Source organism: Bufo bufo, chromosome 4 (assembly GCF_905171765.1).
Source record: "Bufo bufo chromosome 4, aBufBuf1.1, whole genome shotgun sequence".
Classification (NCBI taxonomy): Eukaryota; Metazoa; Chordata; class Amphibia; order Anura; family Bufonidae; genus Bufo; species Bufo bufo.
This window is the reverse complement of record NC_053392.1, coordinates 308,345,905-308,370,450: the sequence shown is the minus strand read 5'-3', so window position 1 is coordinate 308,370,450 and position 24,546 is coordinate 308,345,905. Positions and strand designations below refer to the sequence as shown.

General features: G+C 41.7%; 1 protein-coding gene across 3 annotated transcripts in view; it reads left to right on the top strand.

The window, feature by feature from the left end:
• RRAGD (Ras related GTP binding D) overlaps window positions 1-24,546 on the top strand; it is a 51,534-nt gene that overhangs the window by 14,465 nt on the left and 12,523 nt on the right. For 2 of the 3 annotated variants that reach the window (XM_040426825.1, XM_040426823.1), the window contains exons 2-5: window positions 12,070-12,365; window positions 13,527-13,726; window positions 18,580-18,694; window positions 24,144-24,286. In XM_040426825.1, coding sequence (XP_040282759.1) covers window positions 12,123-12,365; window positions 13,527-13,726; window positions 18,580-18,694; window positions 24,144-24,286 — 701 coding nt within the window. In that variant the 5' untranslated portion in view covers window positions 12,070-12,122. The remainder of the gene's footprint in view (window positions 1-12,069; window positions 12,366-13,526; window positions 13,727-18,579; window positions 18,695-24,143; window positions 24,287-24,546) is intronic. The other variant, XM_040426824.1, reaches the window with a different exon arrangement.

The window sequence follows — 24,546 nt, the reverse complement described above, 5'->3', positions numbered from 1 at the left end:
AAAAGTACCCTTAGTCTGTCATATAAGGAGGGGGGGGGGGGAAGAAACCCCAGAACTAGAGTGTGCCCCCCAAAAGAAGGAAGGGGCGCCCTCCTTATCACTGCTGGCATCTCTTTTTAACTTCAGATCATCAGGACTCTCACTCACTAATTACAGCACACACCCCTGTAGTGTCCACCATCAGACAGGGGAGGGAAGAAACCCCAGTTGGGGGGCACACTCTAGTTCTGGGGTTTCTTCCCTCCCGTCTGATGGTGGACACTACAGAGGTGTGTGTGCTGTAATTAGTAAGTGAGAGTCTGATGATCTGAAGTTAAAAAGAGATGCCAGCAGTGATAAGGAGGGTGCCCCTTCCTTCTTTTGGGGGGCACACTCTAGTTCTGGGGTTTCTTCCCTCCCCTGTCTGATGGTGGACACTACAGGGGTGTGTGTGCTGTAAATTTGTAATTAGTGAGAGTCTGATGATCTGAATTCTGAAGTTAAAAAGAGCTGCCTGCAGACCTGCAATGATAAGGAGGGCGCGGGGGGCCCCAAGAGAGGGAAGGGGGCAGGGGCACCCACGCCCTCCTTCACTTCAGGTCTGCAGGCAGCTCTTTTTAACTTCAGAATTCAGATCATCATTATCACATCATCACGATACTGATCATCATAATCTTCTTAGTACTAAGTTCTCACAATTCTTTTTCACTTAATCACTTACTTTTAGAGGCACACTGGCACAGTCAGAACAGCAACAGCTGTTACAGCAGGCACTGGGCAGCCGCAGGCACAGTCACAGAGGCAGCTCACAGTGGAGTGGACGCCGGAGTGGAGACCACTGACCAGTTGAGGAGGAGGCAGGAGCACCGGCCGGGAGCAGACTGGAGAAGGGTCGGACCGGTCACCGGTCCCACATCGCAGGCAGGCTGAGCTGAGGCACAGGCTGGCAGCAGTGAGACTGACACTCTCAGTCATACTCAGATACTGCTGCGGCGGGAATCTGACTGGCGCCGCGGCGGGAGTTGAGACCACTCCCTCCTAGACTCCAGGACCAGGTAGTACACACCCCGTGACCCCGGCCCGACCCCCTCCACCGCAGCCTATCTCATCTGCTGCCCGGCCCCGTCGTGCCCTTACTGCCCTGCTCTCTCCTAACTCCTTCTCCCCAGCCAGGCCCGGGCCGCGGACTGCCCACGGACGGGCCGGCAAGTGTATGTAAAAAAATAAATAAAAAATCAACAGGCCCGGGCGGGCCCCCAGTGGCGTAGGGCCCCATAGCCACTGCTATGGTTGCTATGGCGATCCCTACGCCACTGGTAGGGATGGTGTTCTTGGGATGCAACTCATCCTTCTTTTTCCTCCATACACGGCGAGTGAAGTTTAGACCAAAAAGTTCTACTTTGGTCTCATCTAACCACATGACTTTCTCCCATGCCTCCTCAGGATCATCCATATGGTCATTGGCAAACTTCCGATGGGCCTGGACATGTGATGACTTGAGCAGGGGAACCTTCCGTGCAATGCATGATTTGAAACCATGACAGCGTAGTGTTCTACCGACAGTGACCTTTGAAACTGTGGTCCCAACTCTCTTCATGTCATTGACCAGCTCCTCCCTTGTAGTTCTTGGCTGATTCCTCCCTTTTCTTATCATCAGTGATACCCCACGAGGTAAGATCTTGCATGGAACCCCAGTCCGAGGGAGACTGACAGTTGTCTTTAGCCTCTTCCATTTTCTAACAATTGCTCCAACAGTTAATCTATTTTCACCAAGCTGCTTGGCAATTGCCCCGTAGCCCTTTCCAGCCTTTTGGAGGTCCACAGTTTTGTCTCTGGTGCCTTTTGACAGCTCTTTGGTCTTGCCCATGGTAGTAGTTGGCGTCTGACTGACTGTGGAGTGGACAGGAGTCTTTAAAGAGCTCAGACAGGTACTACTAAGTTAGATTAATGAGTGGACTTTTTAAAGGCACAGTACCAGGTCTTTGAGAGCCAGAATTCTTGCTGTTTCTCAGATGTTCAAATACTTATGTTCAGCAGTGCAAGACAAATAAATTCTTTAAAAATCATACAATGTGATTTCTGATTTTTTTATTTTATTCTGTCTTCAGAGTGGGAATGCACATACAATGTGAATTTCAGACCCCTCCATGATTTCTAAGTGGGAGAACTTGCAAAATTGCAGGGTGTTCAAATACTTCTGTTCCTCACTGTATACAAGTTTCAGTTTCCCAGTCTATATCTGGGTAGTTGAAGTCCCCCATAATAACCACCTCATTATGATTTGCCACCTCGTCTATCTCATTTAGTAGCAGATTTTCTGTGGACTCTGGTATATTAGGTCGTTTATAATAAACTCCTATTAGTAATTTATTATTGTTTTCGCCTCCATGTACAGTACAGACCAAAAGTTTGGACACACCTCATTCAAAGAGTTTTCTTTATTTTCATGACTATGAAAATTGTAGATTCACACTGAATGCATCAAAACTATGAATTAACACATGTGGAATTATATACATAACAAACAAGTGTGAAACAACTTAAAATATGTCATTTTCTAGGTTCTTCAAAGTAGCCACCTTTTGCTTTGATTACTGCTTTGCACACTCTTGGCATTCTCTTGATGAGCTTCAAGAGGTAGTCCCCTGAAATGGTTTTCACTTCACAGGTGTGCCCTGTCAGGTTTAATAAGTGGGATTTCTTGCCTTATAAATGGGGTTGGGACCATCAGTTGCGTTGAGGAGAAGTCAGGTGGATAGTCCTACTGAATAGACTGTTAGAATTTGTATTATGGCAAGAAAAAAGCAGCTAAGTAAAGAAAAACGAGTGTCCATCATTACTTTAAGAAATGAAGGTCAGTCAGTCAGCCGAAAAATTGGGAAAACTTTGAAAGTAAGGGCTATTTGACCATGAAGGAGAGTGATGGGGTGCTGCGCCAGATGACCTGGCCTCCACAGTCACCGGACCTGAACCCAATCAAGATGGTTTGGGGTGAGCTGGACCGCAGAGGGAAGGCAAAAGGGCCAACAAGTGCTAAGCATCTCTGGGAACTCCTTCAAGACTGTTGGAAGACCATTTCAGGGGACTACCTCTTGAAGCTCATCAAGAGAATGCCAAGAGTGTGCAAAGCAGTAATCAAAGCAAAAGGTGGCTACTTTGAAGAACCTAGAATATGACATATTTTCAGTTGTTTCACACTTGTTTGTTATGTATATAATTCCACATGTGTTAATTCATAGTTTTGATGCCTTCATAGTCATGAAAATAAAGAAAACTCTTTGAATGAGAAGGTGTGTCCAAACTTTTGGTCTGTACTGTATTTCTACCCACAGTGACTCCACATGTTTATATCCCTCACTTATATCTTCCCGGAGTTTGGGCTTTAGACAGGACTTTACATAAAGGCAGACCCTGCCTCTCTCCGGTTTTGGCGATCCTTTCTAAACAGACTGTAACCCTGTACATTAACCGCCCAGTCATAGCTATCATCCAGCAATGTCTCAGTTATTCCCACTATGTCATAGTCCTCTTTACACATCACTAATTACAGTTCCCCAGTTTTATTAGTCAGGCCTCTGGCATTAGTATACATGCATTTAAGAGGTTTATGTATATTTTGTACCCTACACTTTTCCGTCTGAGCTGTTCTAGTCCCTCCTTCCATTTCTCCCCCAGTCCCATTACCTTGCCCCTTGTCTCTATCTGCACTATCTTCCCATCCTATAACATAATTACCTCCCCCCAGTCCCTAGTTCAAACACTCCTCCAACCTTCTAGCCATCTTCTCCCCCAACACAGCTGCCCCTTCCCCAATTGAGGTGCAGCCCATCCCTACGATAGAGCCTGTAGCCAACAGAGAAGTCGGCCCAGTTCTCCAGGAACCCAAACCCCTCCTTCCTACACCATTTCTTGAGCACTTGTTAGCCTCCCTAATCTCCGCTGCCTTTCTTGTGTTGCTCGTGGTAACGGTAGTATTTTGGAAAATACTACCTTTGAGGTCCTTGCCCTAAGCTTTTGACCTAAATCCCTAAAATCATTTTTAAGGATGCTCCACCTACCTCTAACTTTGTCATTGGTTCCGATATGGACCTTGACCGCTGGATCTTCTCCAGTCCCTCCCAGTAATCTGTCAACCCGATCCGCGATGTGTCGAACTTGAGCGCCAGTAAGACAACACATCGTTCGATTGCCCTATCTGTACCCCTAATAATTGAGTCTCCCACTACCAGCACCTGTCTGGCCTGCCCTGCTCTCCTGGTCCCCTGCTAACTGGAAATGACATTCCCCTGACTGGCAGAGGAAGTGTCTGGCTGCAGCAGTGCTCTCCCTGAACTGACATCCCCCTCATCTGCCAACCGTGCAAACTTGTTGGGGTGTGTCAGATCAGGGCCAGCCTCCCTGGCACTCTTTCCTCTACCCCGTTACCTAACTAGCTACCTCACTTTCCTGAGCCTCCTCACTACCATCCTCCCCCACATCTACCACATAGAGTGCTCGATCAGTGAGCAGCAAACTCTTTTCCAAATTGTCAACGCTTCTCAGTGTTGAAATTCGCCCATTTAGATACTCGATGTGCGATTCCAAACGGGCAATTTGCTCACATTTTGAACAAAGATATCCACCCTCAAATGGCTGTTCCAGGACTGCATACATTAGACAAGATGTGCACTGGACTGCGCTGTCAATAATGGAACACATACTAAGTGGGGATTATGCAAGAAAAGAGAAAAATACAATATAGTGCAGTGAAATTCTCACAATCTAAAAACCTGTTTTGAACAGTTATTTGCTGCTAAAAGGGTTGTGCTATATACTATATCAAAAATGTAAGAAATCCTAATTTCACCAACACCCTCTTTCCATACAATGTTAGGTGTAAAAGGGATCTACTGTACACAAATCCTTTACATCCAAACACTATGATAGAATTCCTATTTGTCCACCAGTCATCCATCTCTAGTAGGATGCAGGAAGCAGGGTTCAAGCTCCTCTACTGATGGTGCTCCATGTGCTCATGCCCACAATCTCCCCCCTCTGAGGTAGATGTTGAGCAGTGTTCCACCTACCATGATTTGAGAATATCCCACAGAATGAATACCTGTGGTAAGTCCTGATGCACTGACACTAATTATATCACCAGCTCAATAGTAAGGAAATCCTGAAAATATGATTGGCAGGTGGGCCCTGAGAATTGGAGTTGAGGAACCCTGATGTAGAGCACAAACAGGTACCCAGTGTAATGCAGCGGGTGTGGACCCCTTTTGTAATTTAACAGATTTTAAGGCTACTGCTAAGGGCGCTATCTAAGTGCACCCTCCGGTCTTCACCCTTTCACCCCAATACAAGCATCTGATCTCCAGTGCTGGGGAACAACCAGGCGAGATTTCCTCTTGAAGCCTTCTCTGTTCAGTGACAGCTGACCCAGGCAGGTCAAGAGACACGGTGTGTAACATCAAAATGGACAGGCAGAATTACAGTCAGTGGACAAACCAAGGTCAGGGCACACAGAGTTCATTCAATTGGTAACCAGACTAAAGCTCAGGGCAGGCGGCACAAAATCAGTACGATAAACAGGCGGAGGTCTGAGCAGGTGGAAAAGGGTCAGTAAGTTAAAGAGGCAGAGGTCATGACAGGTAAAACAGGTGCAGTATGTTAAACAGGCAGGAAGTTAAACAGGCAGTATGTTAAACAGGCAGGAGTCAGACGCTTCCACACAGGGACTACTAAGCAAGGGAACCTTTTTGCTCAGACATTTTTCCACAGGGCAAGGTACCTTGAATATCCTGGCAAGGCTAGCCATAGGCTGGAGCAGATTAGGATGTATGCTAGCCCTTTAAGAGCCTGAAAGAGCACAGAGAGGATTGCAGGCAAGAGAGAGGACATAACCTAAGGGTAGAGTGGAGAGACGGAACACTATTCTGGTAGGAGTAGGATCAGAGAGATGCTAGCACAGGCCGTTAGAGACAGAGAGGAGGGACCGTTCTGGTGGCCGTGCCTGTCAGATGTCGTAAATTGGCCACTTTATGGAGTGAAGTCAGAGAGATTACCATCAAATTCAAAGACTACCAGCTCCCTGCATCACCAACCCTGTTTCTCTTTCATCTTTTTGACCAGTCTCTTTATGCAAGAAATCTGACTTCTAAGTTATATGTCTCAAGTATGTATATTTGCAAGTGTATTCAGTGTGTCCATTTCTTTGTGTCTGTATGGCATTAAAAAAAAAATCTAGAATGCCCTCCTACCATCTTCTAGCATTAGTAAAAAACTAGACTGCATACTGATAGCACTCGTTTGTTGTCAGTTTTTTTTTTTTTTTACTGATCCATTGACTTGAGAAAACATGCTATGATTTTCTATCAATGTGCAGATGGTTAGTGAAAAAACTGGAATGTGAACATACCCTTTGACTATTGTGGGTCAGTGTTCAGTCCGGATGGAAACATAAGGAATCATTTATCAAACTTAGTTGTCCATAAACACCAATCAGATCCCACCTTTCATCTTCCAAAGGAACTGTCAAAAATGGTTGATATGGGCAACTAAGCCAGTTCTACTTTACACCACTTTGATAAATTACCCCAATAGTTCATATGAAAGCAGCCTTACAAAAAAAAAAACAACTTAGGGCAAATTTTGTCAATGAGACCTAATTCCCAACGGTACATGCACGTACAAAAAGTCACAAACCAGTATAATATCCTTGAATCTTTCATACACTCTGAATTTAACACAATCAGTGATTGTAAGGAAGTGCAGGGCACCTTAGTTTGTATTTTTGTATGTTATTATTATAACTATGTAGGCCATTATATTTAGTACTTTTAGCTCCACTAAAATATCCACAACATTGAGTCAGTATTAGGAATTTGAATTATCTTTGGCTATTGTTGGTTTAAGGACTGTAGTTCTAATTGTAGTTCTGTATAAAGTCGTTTCAGCTTAAAATCCACCCTTCCACTGTATTGTAGTTAACTATATATGTAAGGAGCTACTAAATGTAGATGATATGGCTTGTTAGGAAGTGTTAAATACCAGCCTCCTTTCCTTGTTATAAGCTGAGTATATGGAAGAAAAGGAGACATCTTGGAAATGTGGGCTTCACCTGTCTTGGGCATGTGCACTCCAGGGTCATATAATGAAGCAGCCATATTTGGTGTGGGCACTTTCCAGACAGTCCTCTCCATGCCTCCTGACAAATCACACATGATGAATTGCACATTGAGGCAGTGTCACACACTGCTTCAGTGTTCTCATTTTGGCCTGTAGTAACTTTTATCTTGATGGTATACTGTACATGTATCTAACATGGATTTATACAGGCTTTGTTCAGATTTTTTATGTAGTTTTGGAAGACAAAGGCAGGAGTGGATTGAAAAAGTAGCATTCATCTGTAAAGGGTGAGTTCCACATTCTTTTATGCAGTTTTTAAGACTAAAGTCAGGAATGGATAATAAAGGAGGACACATAAAGACTGTGTGGGAGTCCCCATCTGGTCATGCCTCATCACTCCATCCATGCCATGACCAATTTTACCAAAATTGCTGAACGTGGTAGAGTGGCAAAAAAGTTACAAAGTTTTGCGCAAAACTGGACTTACGTTTTTTTGCACCACCATTCAGATGCAGGGGCCTGATAAATCTCTGCCATTACCACCCCTCCCCATTTCTTCTGCTCTTTTTGAATCCACTTTTGGCTTCAAAATTGCAAAAACCTATATATGTGACAGCACCCTAAAATTTAACCTGCTGCTGGTTTAATATAATACAGAATAGTTGGCTTTATAACCAGTGCTACCTAGATTGAAGTATTAGTGCTTTCACAGTCCATATTGTATTGGAAAATACAATTTGATTATATAGCAGTGTGGTGGTGGCATTTTGTGTTAATAACTGTTCACATTTTATTAATATTTTCAATGTAATGTTAATTTTCAATAAACTGCATTATTTTATGTGATTTGTATAGGCAAACATTTTCAAGATAGATTCTGTTGGAGCAGACACAAGTATAGCCCCTACTTAAAGGGGTTGTCCAGCCTTTTTTAAGAGATGGCCCATATTCAGGATAAGCCATCACTAGCTGTTCAGTGAGCGTGCAGCACCCGGAACCCCATGATGAGCTGTTTTGTGTACCCCATTGCTTTAAGTCAGCATCGGAGCTACAGAGCACTGTCTACATTGTAGTGGACAGTACTCGTCATGGCAGTGCTGCTCCCATAGACTTCTTAGTAGTCGGCTCCCTCCACTACAATGTTGATGGTGGTCTGTAGCACAGAACAGTTGATCGGTGGGGGTGAAGGCTGCTGGAACCCTGACAATCAGCTAGTAATAGCCTATCCAGAGGAAAGGCCATCACTTAAAAAGGCTGGCAACCCATTTAAGGTATGATACAGTATTTCAAGCACCCACATTTGCTGAGAGATTCCATTCTATGCAAGGGCTGCACGTCAACATGAAGATCCTAATGTTACATTGTGACCGTGCATATATTAATTGTCAGTGGGGTCGCACGCAACGTTGCCATCATAGAAAACAATGACATTTTCTTGTGATCAGTCTAATTTGGCAGTTTTTTTCTTACAGTGAAATCACAGCCCTAAAATAATCACACAACAGCAAATCGCAAATAAATTATGCAAATGTCCACATTATAAATAGTACTATTTAAAGTAGCCAGAATGTGGAAAGGGATGCAGAAGTCCCAATAAAACATACAGAGAACATTTAAAAAAAGGTTTATTATACGATCAACTGGATAGAAGAACTACAGGATTCTGTTACTTCAATTGTATCTCCTCATAGGAATATGGTGGGGATAAAAGTAGTATTTCCATTACAGGTTTTGTGAATGTGAAATGAGGCCCGTAATTGTCAGCAATGATGGCCCCAGAGGTCAGACCTTGAAATAACTTATTTTTATAACCAGGTTAAGATAGCCCCTTTAAGTATTTTTAGTAGTGAAGGAGTAAGAATTGAAATGTTACTTGTACTTGTAAAAAACTTGTCCTAGTGGCACATCAAAGGTTTTTGAAAGGTGGCGTCCAAGTTCTGTGACCTCCAGTGATCGCTAAAATGATGAGATAGAAGAAGTCACACAGAGCAGTATGTCTTCTCTCTTCTAGAGATGGACTGGGTAAGGGCTCATAGACTTTCTACTGAGTCCATCTTCAGCAGTGATGAAAGACAGTGCTCCGTGTAAGCGCTACTATCTTCTAATTTTAGCAATCAGTGGGGGTCACAGAACTCGGATGCCACCTTTCAAAAACCTTTGATATGTCATAACTTTTAAAAGTACAGGTACACTTCAGTGGCGTAACTGACTGTGGCCCATGGCAAAATTTTGAAGCCCCCCCCCCCAAGCAACTTCTTCGGAACCCCTAGCTCACGTGCAATCCCCACTCCTTTGGCTAGTCAAGATCAAGCTCTCAGAAGACGCCCAGCAGCCGCTCCGTCCATTTCCTGCAGTGTCACTGTATATAACGTCATCGTATAATACTTTTGAGGGGGTCCTGACAATAAAATCTCCTCCTGAAGGGCCACTTGTGAGTTCGGGCCCCAAGGAAACCACTTCCTCTTCTTTCCCTCTCGCTATGCCCCTGGTACACTTTAAGGTAGAGGGAGGGGGGACTCATTAGGATTAAATTGAAATGTTTTTTTTAAGTAGGTTAAGATGGCAAGGTGCTCTTGAAGAGTTTTAATAATCAAACCAAGGTCCTGCTTAAAGGGACTCTGTCACCACTTTCTAACCCCCCCTTTTAAAAGTATTGTTATCTCCATGGCGCCCCTGTGATTACAAAGGTGTTGTTAGAAGATAAATTCGCCGTCTCCTTTTGATAAAAAGAGCTTTTATCTAACCTGTCAATCTTCTTGATAAGGTGCCCAGGGCGTTTCTGTTGGTCTCAAGCTGCCGCCCGCCGCCGCCGCCGTTGGTGCCCAGCTCCTCCCCTGATGCTTTCAGCGCCGCCTGAATGTAATGAAATACGCCTCCGGCTCTCGCTCAGTGCCCCCTCCTCCCTTTCAAAGATCCCGCGCGTGCGCACAGGCCTGTGCCTGATGCGCCCGTGCGGACATTTACAATCAGCCTCATTGAGCGAAGTGCGCATGCGCGCACTTCGCTCAACCTCCTCATCAGACGAGCACTGCAGCCAGCCGGGGAGGAGCTGGGCACCAACGGCGGCGGCGGCGGGCGGCAGCTTGAGACCAACAGAAACGCCCTGGGCACCTTATCAAGAAGATTGACAGGTTAGATAAAAGCTCTTTTTATCAAAAGGAGACGGCGAATTTATCTTCTAACAACACCTTTGTAATCACAGGGGCGCCATGGAGATAACAATACTTTTAAAAGGGGGGGTTAGAAAGTGGTGACAGAGTCCCTTTAAGCAGGACCTTGGTTTGATTATTGCTCAGGCTTTGTCTGGAATGTAGCATGACCAGCTTGCTGCTTCACCATCCATGAGTGCTTTGCAGGACTTGAAATCACATGCATTTGTGGTCAACATTATTGGCACCCTTGATTTTTTAGTATGAAAAAGCCAATATCTTCAGAAATAAGTGCACATGTGCCAACTTTGTATCATTAGAATATTTTAATAGCATGTCCAAATACATAAAAATAAATAAATATAGTATATGACATGGACAGGATTACAAGCACCCGCCCCGAATACTTGGCTGCTCAACATTTGGCAACGATTACAGTCTCCAAATGTTTTTATAGCCATCTGTGAGCTTCTTTGGTCCCAAAAGCAGCCCAATTACATTATGTATCCTCCATTACGTTTTCTTTTAATAGGCATCATTTCATTGTCTATAATAAATAATGCTGGTATGTGTTGAGAAAGAGTGATAGTTTGATTCTACCTGTTCATAGAACATTTTCCCAGAAAGATTGTGGTTTGTCTATCTTTTGGCAAAGTTTAGTTGCTGTGAGGCCCTCCTTGGCATTTACCCATAGACTGTTTTGTTCAGTATGGTGTATGGTACGGGTTGAAATGGGTTACCTACTACTATGTAACTTAAAGGGGTTGTGCTAAGTTTAGAATTGTCCCCTATCCACAAACTAGGAGATAATTAATTGATCGTTGGGGGTCTGACTGCTGGGGCTGCTGTACTTGGCTGTCTCTGGTGGTCTCATAGAGAATTAATGGAGCGGCAGGGTGCATGCCCAACCTGCCACTTCATCAGATTGGCTGAACAGAACCCCAGTCCTTGGGATTGTGGGGGTCCCAGGAGTTGGGCACCAAGCGATCAGTTAGTTTTCACCAATCCTGTGGATAGGGAATAACTTCTAAATTTGGCACAGCCCCTTTAATGGTCCAACACAATCACCAGTTACCAGGTGCAATTTTAAAGCAATGACAATAGAAATAGTGACCTGGCAAACAACTACAACTACAAAAGACCAAAATCCAGTTGTGGAATTCTGGATAAAATGGTCACAGTACATGTGTACTTGGAGCTATTAGTTATCCAAAAGAAGTGTAAATCTTCTAACCTCTTCAACGTGGATGCAGTACTAGCAGTGTTTTCCTCTTCAGCCATTTTACATTTGTGTCAAAGTGCATCCAGTCACTTCTCCTGCTCTACAGTAACCTCTATTGGACAACTTTCTAAACAGTAATACACTCGTTTTTTATGCCATTTTGGTGCCTGTTTGAGCATCTCAAGCGTCACCTATTTCACTATAAGACATGCATCATTTGGATCCACACAAAATCACCTAAACAACACTGGGCCTGATAGAAATCAAATGGGGACGTCATCAAAAGTGCAGCCTCATACTTAGGGTCTGTAACTTCAGTTGGTCATAACTCAATGCAAATAAGATACATATTTAATACACACTAAAGGTCCATTTTTTACATTTTAAAGCACAATAAATGGCCCTCCACGAGCCACTTACAGCAGTGTGTGATCTGTCAGTGGACCTTTAGAAATAGCAGCAGCTGTGTCTTTCTTCCTACAGGATGCAGTTTATAGAAACTCTTAATTCTTGAAAACTCTGTGTGTAGGAGGCTTTGGAATTTTGCATATTGCTATTCTAACTCATTTATTCATTATACTGATCCTTAGTCATTTTGTTTTCCTTAAGTTTTAGATTTCACTGATCCTTTCAGCACAGAGGTGAAGCCAAGAATACTTTTAATGGGATTACGAAGAAGTGGGAAATCCTCCATCCAAAAAGTAGTGTTTCATAAGATGTCCCCAAATGAAACTCTTTTTCTGGAAAGTACGAACAAAATTTGCCGGGAAGATGTCTCCAACAGTTCCTTCGTAAACTTCCAAATTTGGGATTTTCCGGGCCAGATTGACTTTTTTGATCCAACATTTGACTATGAGATGATATTTAGAGGAACAGGAGCACTGATATTCGTCATTGACTCACAGGTGAGCACTCTCACAAAAGTAAGAAACCATAGAAATTTTGTATTGACATAATAACAACCCACAGAACTAAGTAAATACTGTAAATAAAGTTTAAAAAATGTGGTTAAATTACAGGGTTTTTTTTTCACCCCCCCAAAAAAAACTATTTCATATATTATATGTACCCCGAAATGGTGCCATTAAATATGCAGCTTGTCCACAAAGAACAATCGCTTACATGGCTATGTTGACTGAAAAATAAAAAAGGATATGATTTTTGAAAGGCAGAGATGAAATAAAAAATTGCTATGCTCCAAACTAAACTGCATCCTTAAAAACACACTGTTTGCGACATTTTCATGGCAGAAAGACTGGCGTACACATATTTGGACTGGCTTACAGGGGTACAGGTGAATCCCCCAGTGGGCCCCTGAGCAAGGTCGGCCCCTGGTCTCCTACCCCCTGCACAAGTTGCACATTACACAGTAGACTTACTGCACTACATACATATATTCAATGTACAGCACCTCAACCAGCCTATGTACATATAAAAAACTTGATAGATTATTAAAGAAACTCCCCAGCTCATGAAGGTCTCCCTTGTGTTAAAGTTGATGCTGAGAAGTATATGATTCCTCCACCACCTACATAGTCTGCCAAAGGTTCTCTCCTCTCTGTAGACTCTTGCACAGCCTGTGTGATTTATCTCTCCCTCATGCCTTTCTCGCCATCTGTACTCGGATACAGCTCACCTTGTGCGATCTGGTCTCCCTGAAAAGGATCTGTCTCCAGAAACAAAAATAATTTTTATTTAAAAAAAAAAATCAATACCTCTCCAAAAATAATAATTTTTTTTTACAAAATATGACGTATAAAATCTGAAAACAATACCCTACAAACCAGTATGTAACTGACCAGACTCCCCACAGGAGTCAGGTCAGAAACTTACAGTTTGTGTGATCTCAGCATGCCCAGCACCTTCCTACAGCCCACCATGGCATCATAGACTGTCAGAACGCAAATTCTTGCTAGTTATCTTTTGATTCTGACTAAAAGAGTACTACCTACTATATTCATACAGAAATGAATAAAGTATATATAATATCCTAAAATGATCCTATTATACCAAATAGAAGAGAGCATTATGTTTTAAAAAGCTTATGTTTTTTGTTTTTTTTCCAGGATGATTACATGGAAGCTCTTGCTAGATTACATCTTACTGTGACCAGCGCATACAAAGTAAATCCTGACATTAACTTTGAAGTTTTTATCCACAAAGTAGATGGCCTGTCAGATGATCACAAAATAGAAACTCAAAGAGATATACATCAGAGAGCAAACGATGATCTTACTGATGCTGTACTTGAGAAAATACACCTCAGGTAAGCCATTTAGGCAACTTTCACACAAGTGTAATAAAAGGTACATTTCTACACAGATCAACCAGACTAACAACAACATAGATCCTTATGATGCTGTTAGTTCAGGTAATCATTGACCAGGTCCTCCCGTGTAGTTCTGGGCTGATTCCTGACATTTCTCAGAATCATCCTTACCCCATGAGGCGAGCATGGAGCCCCGGACCGAGGAATATTGACAATCTTGTGTTTCTTCTATTTTCTAATAATTCTTCCAACAGTTGTCTTCTCACTTAGTTGCTTGCCTATCATCCTGTAGCCCATCCCAGCCTTGTACAGGTCTACCATTTTGTTCCTGGTGTTATTAGACAGCTCTTTTGTCTTGGCCATGGTGGAGAAGTTGGAGTGTGATTGAGTGTGTGGACAGGTGTTTTTTTTATAAAGGTAAAGAGTTAAAACAGGTGCAATTAATACAGGTAATGAGTGCAGAGTAAAAGGGCTTTTTAAATAAAAACTAACAGGTGTGTGAGAGCCAGAACTCTTCCTGGTTGCTAGGTGATCAATTACATGCAATAAAATGCTAATTATTATTTAAAAATCATACAATGGGATTTTCTGAATTATTTTTTAGGTTATGTCTCTCACAGTTGAAGTGTACCTAACATAAAAATTGCATAGTTACATAGTTAATACGGTTGAAAAAAGACATAAGTCCACCAAGTTCAACCAAGGGATAGGTGAGGACGCGAATCCCAGAAGGAAGTGAGACTCAGATTTCTACACATTTTCATAAGCATTAATGTCATTTACTTTTAAGAATTCATCTAAACCCTTTTTAAAACTGTCCACTGTTCCTGCTATGACCACGTCCTGAGGAAGTCTACTCCGCAGATTCACAGTTCAATCTGTAAAGAAGTTTTGACACTTCTGGAGACTGAACTTTTTCTTCTCCAGTCGGAACCTTTTTTCACCGTATTTTTTGTATGGCCCATTGATATATTTGTATAGGTTAATCATGTCCCCCCTTAGACGTCTCTACTCAAGACTAAATAAATGTAATTATTTTAATCTTTCTTCATAACTAAGACCCTCCATGCCCCTTATCAGTTTAGTCGCTCTCCTCTGTACTTTTTCCAGCTGCAGAGCATCCTTTCTATGGACTGGTGCCCAGAACTAAACTGCATATTTCAGATGAGGCCGCACCAATGCTTTGTAAACCTCTCCATTCTTTGTAGGTGGGAAAATTTGCAATATCGCCAGTGTATCAAATACTTATTTTCCCCACTGTATGTTCTCTTATATTTTTACAGCATTTGTGGCCCATGGGACAGTTTTTTTTTTCTTGTACTTCAATATCCCTTTAAATATTAGCAGATATATCATTTGATTATAGATACTTTAATGTTTACATTGCGCCAGATGATGAAGATGAGGTCTAATATACTGGTAGAAACCATACAGATAGTTTAGTAAGGAGCAATTTATTACATTTATTAATGTGCATTTATTTCATAGGTCAAAAAGAGGGACATTCAAGGAGTAAATAGGGACAGAGGGACTTGGGTTAAAAAGAGGCGCTGTACCTTCAAAAGAGGAGACTTGAGAGACATGGCTATTGACTTCTATTGTCCCTCAATACAAGTCATTGGGAATGACTAAGAGCTAAGCAAGGTCACTGTATCTGTTTTTTTCCCTTCCAACTTTTAGCTCTGCATAGTCCCTCATGGTAACTGTGGAAAATTACTAGCTTCTTGGTGCAAAGGCTGGAAAGTCCCAAAGTCTCTCAGTATTCCCTGGCGCTGCATTAACCCTCCACAGCGCAGGAGGGCAGAATTGATATTAATTTAGGATATCTTTTGATTTAGATGCCTTTGTATGTATGTACGTTGCTTAGCATCGAAGTGATACATTGTTTATATGTACCTGTTATACGTGCTTATTCTCTGTGACCAGATATCCTTTTTATATTGTTTTTATTTAAGAAAAGCAATAAAGACATTTAAATATTAAAAAAAAACAAAAAAAAACTCCACAGCGCAGTGCAAATACAGTCCAAGCGAATAGGATATATTACAATAAACATATAAAATGCAGTTCAACAATATAAAACAGTATAACAGTGTAAACAACAGCACAAATCATAGTATAAGTTAACCCTTCAAAGTAGGAAGTGATGGATTTCCATGGCAGCAATAGGGGCAAATATCTACAAATTTCCAGACACCAAAGTACCCTTCCTCCAGGGCACTACAAATCGACCATAAGAAACTATATATTTTTTCAGAGAAAAATGCCTTGTTCTACAGTTATCAGCTATTTCTTCTCCTCTTTTCTAAAATGACATTGTCTTTAAAAATCATGAGGCATCTGTCTTGGACAGCTGCTACTCAGTGAAGGATCATATTATATCAACCCATATAAATCTTTGGAGAAGGAAGAGGGACATGTTAACAAGAAATTAGTGGGACACACACAGACAAAGAGACTGCTGCGGCTAGATCCCAGCCCAGGTGCTTTATTTACAACCAAACAGGTCACTACTTCTTTGTAATATCCTTCATGATTCTGGGGCTACTTCTGAATAAGGGAAGCTTAGGAAGCAGATTCTCCTCTACTTTCTGTGTGTAGAGGATGGCTACTAGTCTCTAACCACCAGACCTGGGAGAACTGCAAGCTAGACATCAAGCATGCATAGGAGAAAACTGATTAAAAAAATGCCAGATACAAATTATATAATGCAAAAAATAGTATTATTTATTCCTCATGTGTACATTTGGATTAATGCAAAGTTTGTTGAAAGGTTAGGTACATTTTAACAATCTTTCTGTCCTACTGCAGACAGTAGCTCCTGCTCCATCCAGTCTTTCATCCATACACAGGACAGTGGGGAGAAGAAGGGGACATAGCTGCTGGGCCACCGAGAGAAGATTTCTTTATACTTTTCTCAGTTTTGTTTTTTTTTCAAGAAATTTTTTTATTTTCAAAAGAAAGGACATACATAAAGTACAATTCAAAAGCATTGTATGTTTGTTACAAAATGTTTCCAGAAAACATACATTGATGTCTATGTATACAGTAGAGACTCAAAACAAGTTGTCCTTTATTTTATTTATTTTCATAACCCTTCAAATTAAACCCCCCCCCTCCCCAAATCTGATAAAACTCAATTGCCCTCCCCCCCTGCCCCTAATCGAAACTAACTAACGTCCTGCCAGAACATTCGCCATACCTTTCGACAGACATGGTCTAGAATAAAGATATCAACATATTAGTAACGTTGTAAGTAGTTGTAGGAAACCTGTTATTGTGCCAAGCGCCCTAGCGACCCCTTCAACTGTTCCTCCTTTTCTCAGTTTTAATAGTAATATGAGACATAATAGGATTTCAGGAAAGAAGAAAATAAAGGAAGGAATACTGAGTTTTTTTGTGCATTTTCTGTGTTTAGTAGTTGGCCAATTTCTGGCTTCTGTTGATCAATGTGTTTGTAACATGATTATATGGCACTTACTAATATAGCCTTTTATATTCTGTGCCATTTTCTTTATTTCACAAGGTATGCCCCATCATTGGCCAAGTTGTCCACCCAGAGGTACAGTCCATAAAATGACTGCAGAAGGAAGGTCATGTGACCAGGCATATCATATCACTGCATCTGCCCTTTTAGGAGTTTAGTGCAGGTGCAGTGTGTTTGAATGGAGGAGTGATGTGTCTGGTCACACGGCCCTCCATCAGTGGCCATCTTATGGACTGGAGTTCTATGCAGATAGCACGGATGATTTGCCCAACAAGGAGACATGGATTATGAAATATAGCAAATGACTCAGAATATCAACAAAGGCTATGTTAGTAAGTGTGTATAGTTGGCTTACATACATATTGGTCAACGGTAGCCAGAAAGTGGCCAACCCCTTTAAGGAATGAATTTAATATGCAATAGTCAATATTATCAGTATTGTCTTCTTTTACTGATGGAGCATAGATTTTAGTTTCCCACTCAGGACCTTTCTCTATGTGCCAAAGCCAGCGGCTCCCTCTCTGATAAATCAGGTGTATTCATTATATTACACAGTAGAGGGTCATTCCTTTAATGGGAGCTGTGTAATGCTACACATGCCCTGCAGCAGTTTGCCGAAGTAATTGCTGGTTGCCATGCATGAGAGAAGCTGGAATTTTCTTTATGAGACAACCCCTTCAATATGCAGGTCAGGCTAGGAATTTAAATTCACCATGCCTACTATTACAAGAAGACTATATGCTGTAGAATATGAAAATTGCAATAAAAATATAATACAAAAAAAAAAAAAAAGAATATGTCTGTATGTGATTGTGTAGTCTATAAATACCATAAAACATACTGTAGATTGTAGGCTGGGAGGCAGCAAGGAATTTACATTTCCTAAGGAGCTTAGCATGTCATCATCTAGGAACATGTGCAGCTGTTGAAAATTAAACAGGCTATAGTTACAGCTTTCAAGTTTCAGTTTAAAGCATATCAAAGTGATATTAATATTCTGTTGTCACAATGTACTACTACTCTATCAATCGTCTTGTTAACTATAAGGACACCTTAACATGTGGCAGATTTTGTTGCAAAAAAATTTCTGCAACTAAAAATCTGTTCCATTCATTTGAATGGGGATGTTTTAGCAGGCAGAACATGGATTTCTGCAAGCCCCATTCAGATCAATAGAACTCATTTTCTAAATCTGCTGTTTGTGAAGGCACCCTAAATGGGCAGATTAATAAAAACACTAACAATGATACTGAAACTGTGTTGAGGGGTAAATGTGCTTCAAGTTCCTGCTATAAGACTAACTAAACTATCAACCCATGTAAAAAAAAGGCTTAACTACATTTATTTTTATTTTTCCCCCCAGCTTTTATCTGACCAGTATATATGACCATTCGATCTTCGAGGCTTTCAGCAAAGTTGTACAAAAACTAATTCCACAACTTCCAACCTTAGAGAACTTGCTGAACATATTTATATCTGTAAGTAACTGTAAAATACATAGCAAATAAAATATAAAATAACTGACTATATTGCCATACAAAGTTTTTAAGGTTAGTTCTACAGTATATGATTTTTCATTGAGATTTCATAAGGTTTACAGGTCTTAAAGGAGTTGGCCACCTTGAGTTTTTTTTTTTTTTTGCAAACCCCCCTCCTAGTCAGACATACAAAAGGGAAAAATACCTGTTACCCATTCACAGTTACAGCATCTTTGCTCTCCGGCCTCGGCTGTCTTACTCGGGTCCCCCATTGTAAATATCTGCTTTGACGCCGCTGCAGCCAGTGACTGGCTGGCGTGGTGACCTGACCCCCCTGTGTCACGTGACCTACATATCATGACATAAGAGGATACAGCCAGTTATTGGCATCAAGGAAGATTTTTTCAGCTGGGGAACCAAATGAGGCAACTGAGGAGCAGGGACCCAGCAGAGGCGAGCAAGTAAGTATGCCTCCCTTATGCAGGTCTAGCCAGGAGAGTGGTTTTACTCCTAACCTGGAACCCCAAAAATATGCCACGCTGAGTAAAATAAAGCAAAATCTTTATTGAAACATGATCCATAAAATTAACACAAATTCGTTCTAAATACATAGTAGTGCATGGGTATCTCGACATATCATATAATAGATGCCCAGGAGTCCCTTGCTGTCTAAACAAGTAAATTACTGCAAAAGCAAATAGTGTGATTACTACAAGCAAGAAAAAATTACAGACAGAAACTGTCACAAGAAATAAATAGCTATCTGTACAATAGCAGAGGGAACCAAATAGTTAACCCCTCTGTAATTAAGGGTCACATTCACCAGTTGTAAGCGATCAGTATCAAGACAGACCAGGAATCCAGGGACCAGCAAGCAACCCAAAATACGTTTCGCCCAAGATTATTCCTGGGGGCGTATCTGATATGTTGAGATACCCATGCTCTGCCATGTATTTATAATGAATTTGTGTTCATTTTATGGATCATGTTTCAATAAAGATGTTGCTTTATTTTACTCAGTGTGGCATATTTTTTGGTTCAGGTTTAGGAGTAATATTTGATGTAGTGCCACATACAGTCGTGTTCGTACATTGGCGCCATTTTGATGTTGCAGGAGAGTGGTTTGCCAAAACCACCCCAAAAGATGGCCAACCCCTTTATTGTTCTAGTGATGTTACTACAGTATAACATGGATCTGATGCAAGGGTCATCCCAGTCCAACAAAAAGGTTATAACAGGCTTTTCCCAGTCTATGTTGATTGAAAAATAACAGAAAAAATAGGATTCGCTCACCACTCTTGTCAAAAACTTGTTGCATCCAGACCTGGGTGCATGGAGAATTCCTGAACCAGAGACAGGCACTGACATGGAACTCCAATGTAAAACTAAGTGATTTCTCCAGCACTCCTTAAAAAAATCCATCCTTAAGGCCTCATACACACGACCGTAGTTATAGTCCGCGTCCGAGCCACAGTTTTTGCGGCTCGGATGCGGACCCATTCACTTCAATGGGGCCGCAAAAGATGCGGACAGCACTCCGTGTACTGTCCGCATCCGTTGCTCCGTTCCGAGGCCCCGGAAAAAAAATATAGCATGTCCTATTCTTGTCCGTTTTGCGGACAAGAATAGGCATGCCTACAATGGGCCGCCAATTCCGTTCCGCACAAAAGGGCGGCTTCTGTTTTTTGCGGACCGCAAAAAACGGCACGGTCGTGTGCATGAGGCCTTATAGTAAATACATTAAAAACATCAGGCCATGAATAAGAACACGTTTTACTGTGTCCGAAATGTGTAGTTTATTTTTTTTTAATCCTTTGTACAAGATATTTAAATGCAGTTACAATAAGACCTCATGAATACACATGACCATACGTGTTTTGCAGTCCGCAAATCGCCGATCTGCAAAACACGGATCCCTGCTGCATGCATGCTGCCATTTTCTTTTTCACTTCAGTAGAAATGTCCTATCCTTGTCCGCAAAACAGACAATAGCAATAGACAATAGATATCTTTTTTTGCGGGGCCATGAATCAGGCGTGCATATGTGGAGAGCACACGGTGTGCTGTTCGCATCTATTTGGGTCTAAGAGCTGAGGTTTTTACAATGGTCAAAACAGAAAACAAAATCTTTTGTGTTTTTTTTTTTTCCAAGGAAAAAAAAAATGAATGTATACCCCACCCCATGCTTTGACCTTGTGCTCTAAAATGATAATGTCATTTTTTTTTGTCCACATTTTTTGCAGCCCCATATAAATAAATGGGTCCAGGTGTAATCTGCAAAAAATGTGGACCTGTTGTGTGCATGAGCCCTAAGAAAGCGGCCAACCACTTTAAAGAAGCACTCCAGGATTTTATTTTACCTATATAGTTCAGGATAGGCCATTATTAAAGAATAAAATAGAGGCTCTTGTATATGCCTTGGGTATAGCTGTTTTATCTGATGTGCAATTTGTGAGTTGTCTGCCATCATGATTCCTTATTCTTCTCAGATTTGGTTTCCTAATGAGTTCTACATTTCCCATCATGCCTAGCTTGCAGAGACCGAGGGAGTGGAGACTCCTGAGAGCTGCCAAGAGGGATTTGATAGGTGATGATGTTATCCTGTAGTTCACATAGAAAGAGTGTTGGGAGACTGACCACTTCTGTCTACACATTAGAGCAAGCTCTGGACTGGTGGTCAGACTTTAGATCACATGACCAGGTTCCAAAAATAAAAAGGTTAAAAATGTATGGATGCAATTGAGTTTAAAGGGGTTATCCAACGTCTCCAACAGCCCCCCAATGTGCCGGGCCCCTCACAGATAATATACTTACCCCGCTCCGCTCCTGGTCCTCGCACCGCCGCTGCTGCTTCTCCCTGTACACGGATGAAAGCATCCTGTGTCGGGGGGGAGCAGCGAATGACAGGCGTGTATGGCATAGCATCGCGGGTGTACAGGGAGAAGCAGCAGTGGCTGTGCGGGGAACGGGAGCGGCACAGGGAGCGAGGTAAGTATATTACCTGTGAGAGGCCCAGCACTTGGAGGGTGTGGGGGGGGGGGGCTAATGGAGACATTGGATAACCCCTTTAAAAAATTGCACTGCTAGATTACTGGTGGTCAGTTAGCAATATATGTAAAAGAAAAACACATGGAGTGCTTCTTTAATAGTAAACAGATGTGACGCATGATCCACAAATATTCTTTCACCCCTTTAGGACAGATGGACTGGTTTAAGGCTGCCACTCTGGCGCCAACGGTGTGTGTGTGTGGGGGGTGTGGCTGTTAAGGTTGTCAATGTGGGTGGTACCCATAATGCAGCACTAATCAATTTAAATGAAGAGTGTAACATCTCTCCTTTAAATCAACACTTATACTTAAAGAGGACCTGTCACCATAAAATGCAATGTAATCTGCAGACACTTTGTTATAGAGCAGGAGATGTTGAGCAAATGAACATATAGCTTTATGCTAAAAGTATACCATGTAATTTATAGTTTTAAATCTCTGTTCTTGCTGACTTACCTGTAGCTGTGTTATCAGTGATTCATAGAATTCTATGTGTAAGTGTGTATACAGGGGTAGTTGTCAGTCACTGAAAAATATACAAGGGTGAGGTGTTATCAGTGATTGATAGCATTCTCTGTCTAAGAGTGTATACATAGATAACTGTCAGTCATTGATAGTTGGACATGGGGGAGGTGTTATCAGTTATTGATAAGATTCTCTGTGTATGTCGGTATATTTAGATAGCTGTCAGTCACTGATGTACACAAGGAAGGTGTCACGGTCAGTGTGGGGGGGGGGGGGGAAACTCCACACTGAACACAGGAGGGAAGGGGAACAGTAACTGGGGCTGGAAACTAGGGAAGGAACAGGTCACCTCCTTAACAACCCTAATCCGGGCCCTAACTACCTATCAATATGGATAGATCTTGAAGGTAAGAATATTCATATGCAGGATACCTAGGACCTTATTTCCCTATAAGGCCCTAGAATAAGGTTAGGACCAGAAACAACCCATTCCTCCCCAGATGGACAAATGGAAGTCTCTGTCTTAGGCCCAGATACAAACACAATACAATAAGAAAAGACAAGACTTAGCACCACAGAGTATAACCAACCAGCTAGTAAGAAGACAGGAAGAAAATCTATAAACCGCACCTCCAAGAGTGAGAAGCGGCTACTTATGGGGAAGGTAAATTACCAACAAGCAACACCTATGGCGAGGGGTGTGGCATTCACCAGAACACAGATACAATAAGATCTACAAGAAACTTGTTAATTTAACCCACGTGTTGCCAGTCTCTCTGATCTACTGGTACCTGCCACGGGAACGTTCGTGACAGAAGGTGTTACCAGTGATTGATAGCTTTCCTTGCATAAGTGTAAATACATAGATAGCTGTCAGTCACTGGTAGCTGTACACAGGGGAGGTATTATCAGTAATTGACGGCATTCTCTGTGTAAGTGTAACAGAGATAGCTGTCAGTCACTGACAGTTGTACACAGGGGAGGTGTTATCAATGATTGATAGTACTCTCTGTGTAAGTGTGTATACAGAGAGAGATGTCAGTCACGGATCGCTGTATTAAGGGTGGAATTAAGTGAGGTGAGGTGTTATCAGTGATCGATAGCATTCTCTGTGTAAGTGTGTATACAGAAATAGCTGTCAGTCACTTATAGCTGTACACAGGGGAGGTGTTATCAGTAATTGATGGCATTCACTGTGTAAGTGTATACAGAGATAGCTGTCAGTCCCTGACAGTTGTACACAGGGGAGGTGTTATCAATGATTGATAGCACTCTCTGTGTAAGTGTGTATACAGAGACAGATGTCACTCACGGATCGCTGTATTAAGGGTGGACTTAAGTTCAGAAAAAGCAGAGATATAATTGTATAAATTATACATTATAATTTTACAGGACATTTTTTCCTCAGTTCCTTCTGTTGTATAACATGGTGCCTGCAGATGGCATTGCAGGTTCTTTTTAAACTATGTAGATTGTGGATCTCAGCTTCCAGACTGCATGACATGTTAGAAAAAGTTATAATGAGAAAACCTCTTTAAACCTTCTGTTGTCTAGGGAGGCAGACTTTTACATTGGGTGAAGTCTGCCAGTCATGCCTTTGTCTTCTGTGTTTTTAAATTGTACATATTTCAGATGGTAGAAAACAGATCCACCACTTATGTTCATGCTTGATAATATACCAAACTGTTATGTATATTAGGAAACCTAACTGTGACTAAGCTTTTCTACAGAGCTACAGCAAAATATACAGTAAATTAGGCAGCGTGCTGGAAATACACAATTAACTATAGTAGCCATTTCAACTCCACTGCTGTACCATATAATCACCTCCTGTAGTACACTGTAGGCTGGCATTTACGCTTGTGCTTACAATAGCTGTACTGTATAAGATGCCTATACTTCTTTGTATTACTCCTACATGTATTTCTTTGTTACAGAATTCTGGAATTGAGAAAGCATTCCTGTTTGATGTAGTGAGCAAAATCTACATAGCAACAGACAGTACTCCTGTGGATATGCAGACATATGAATTGTGCTGTGACATGATTGATGTAGTCATTGATATCTCTTGTATCTATGGGTACGTTCTTACTGCTCTGACTTACTTAAAGGGGTTGTCTCACTTCAGCAGATAGCATTTATTATGTATGGGAATTTAATACAAGGCATTTACTAATGTACTGTGATTGTCCATATTTAATTTTTTCATCATATTATACACTGCTCATCTCCATGGTTACGACCACCCTGCAATCCATCAGCGGTGGCCGTGCATGCACACTATAGGAAAAAGCACCAGCCTATGTGCGATCCCATAGTCCCAGCCATCAGAGGTGCCAG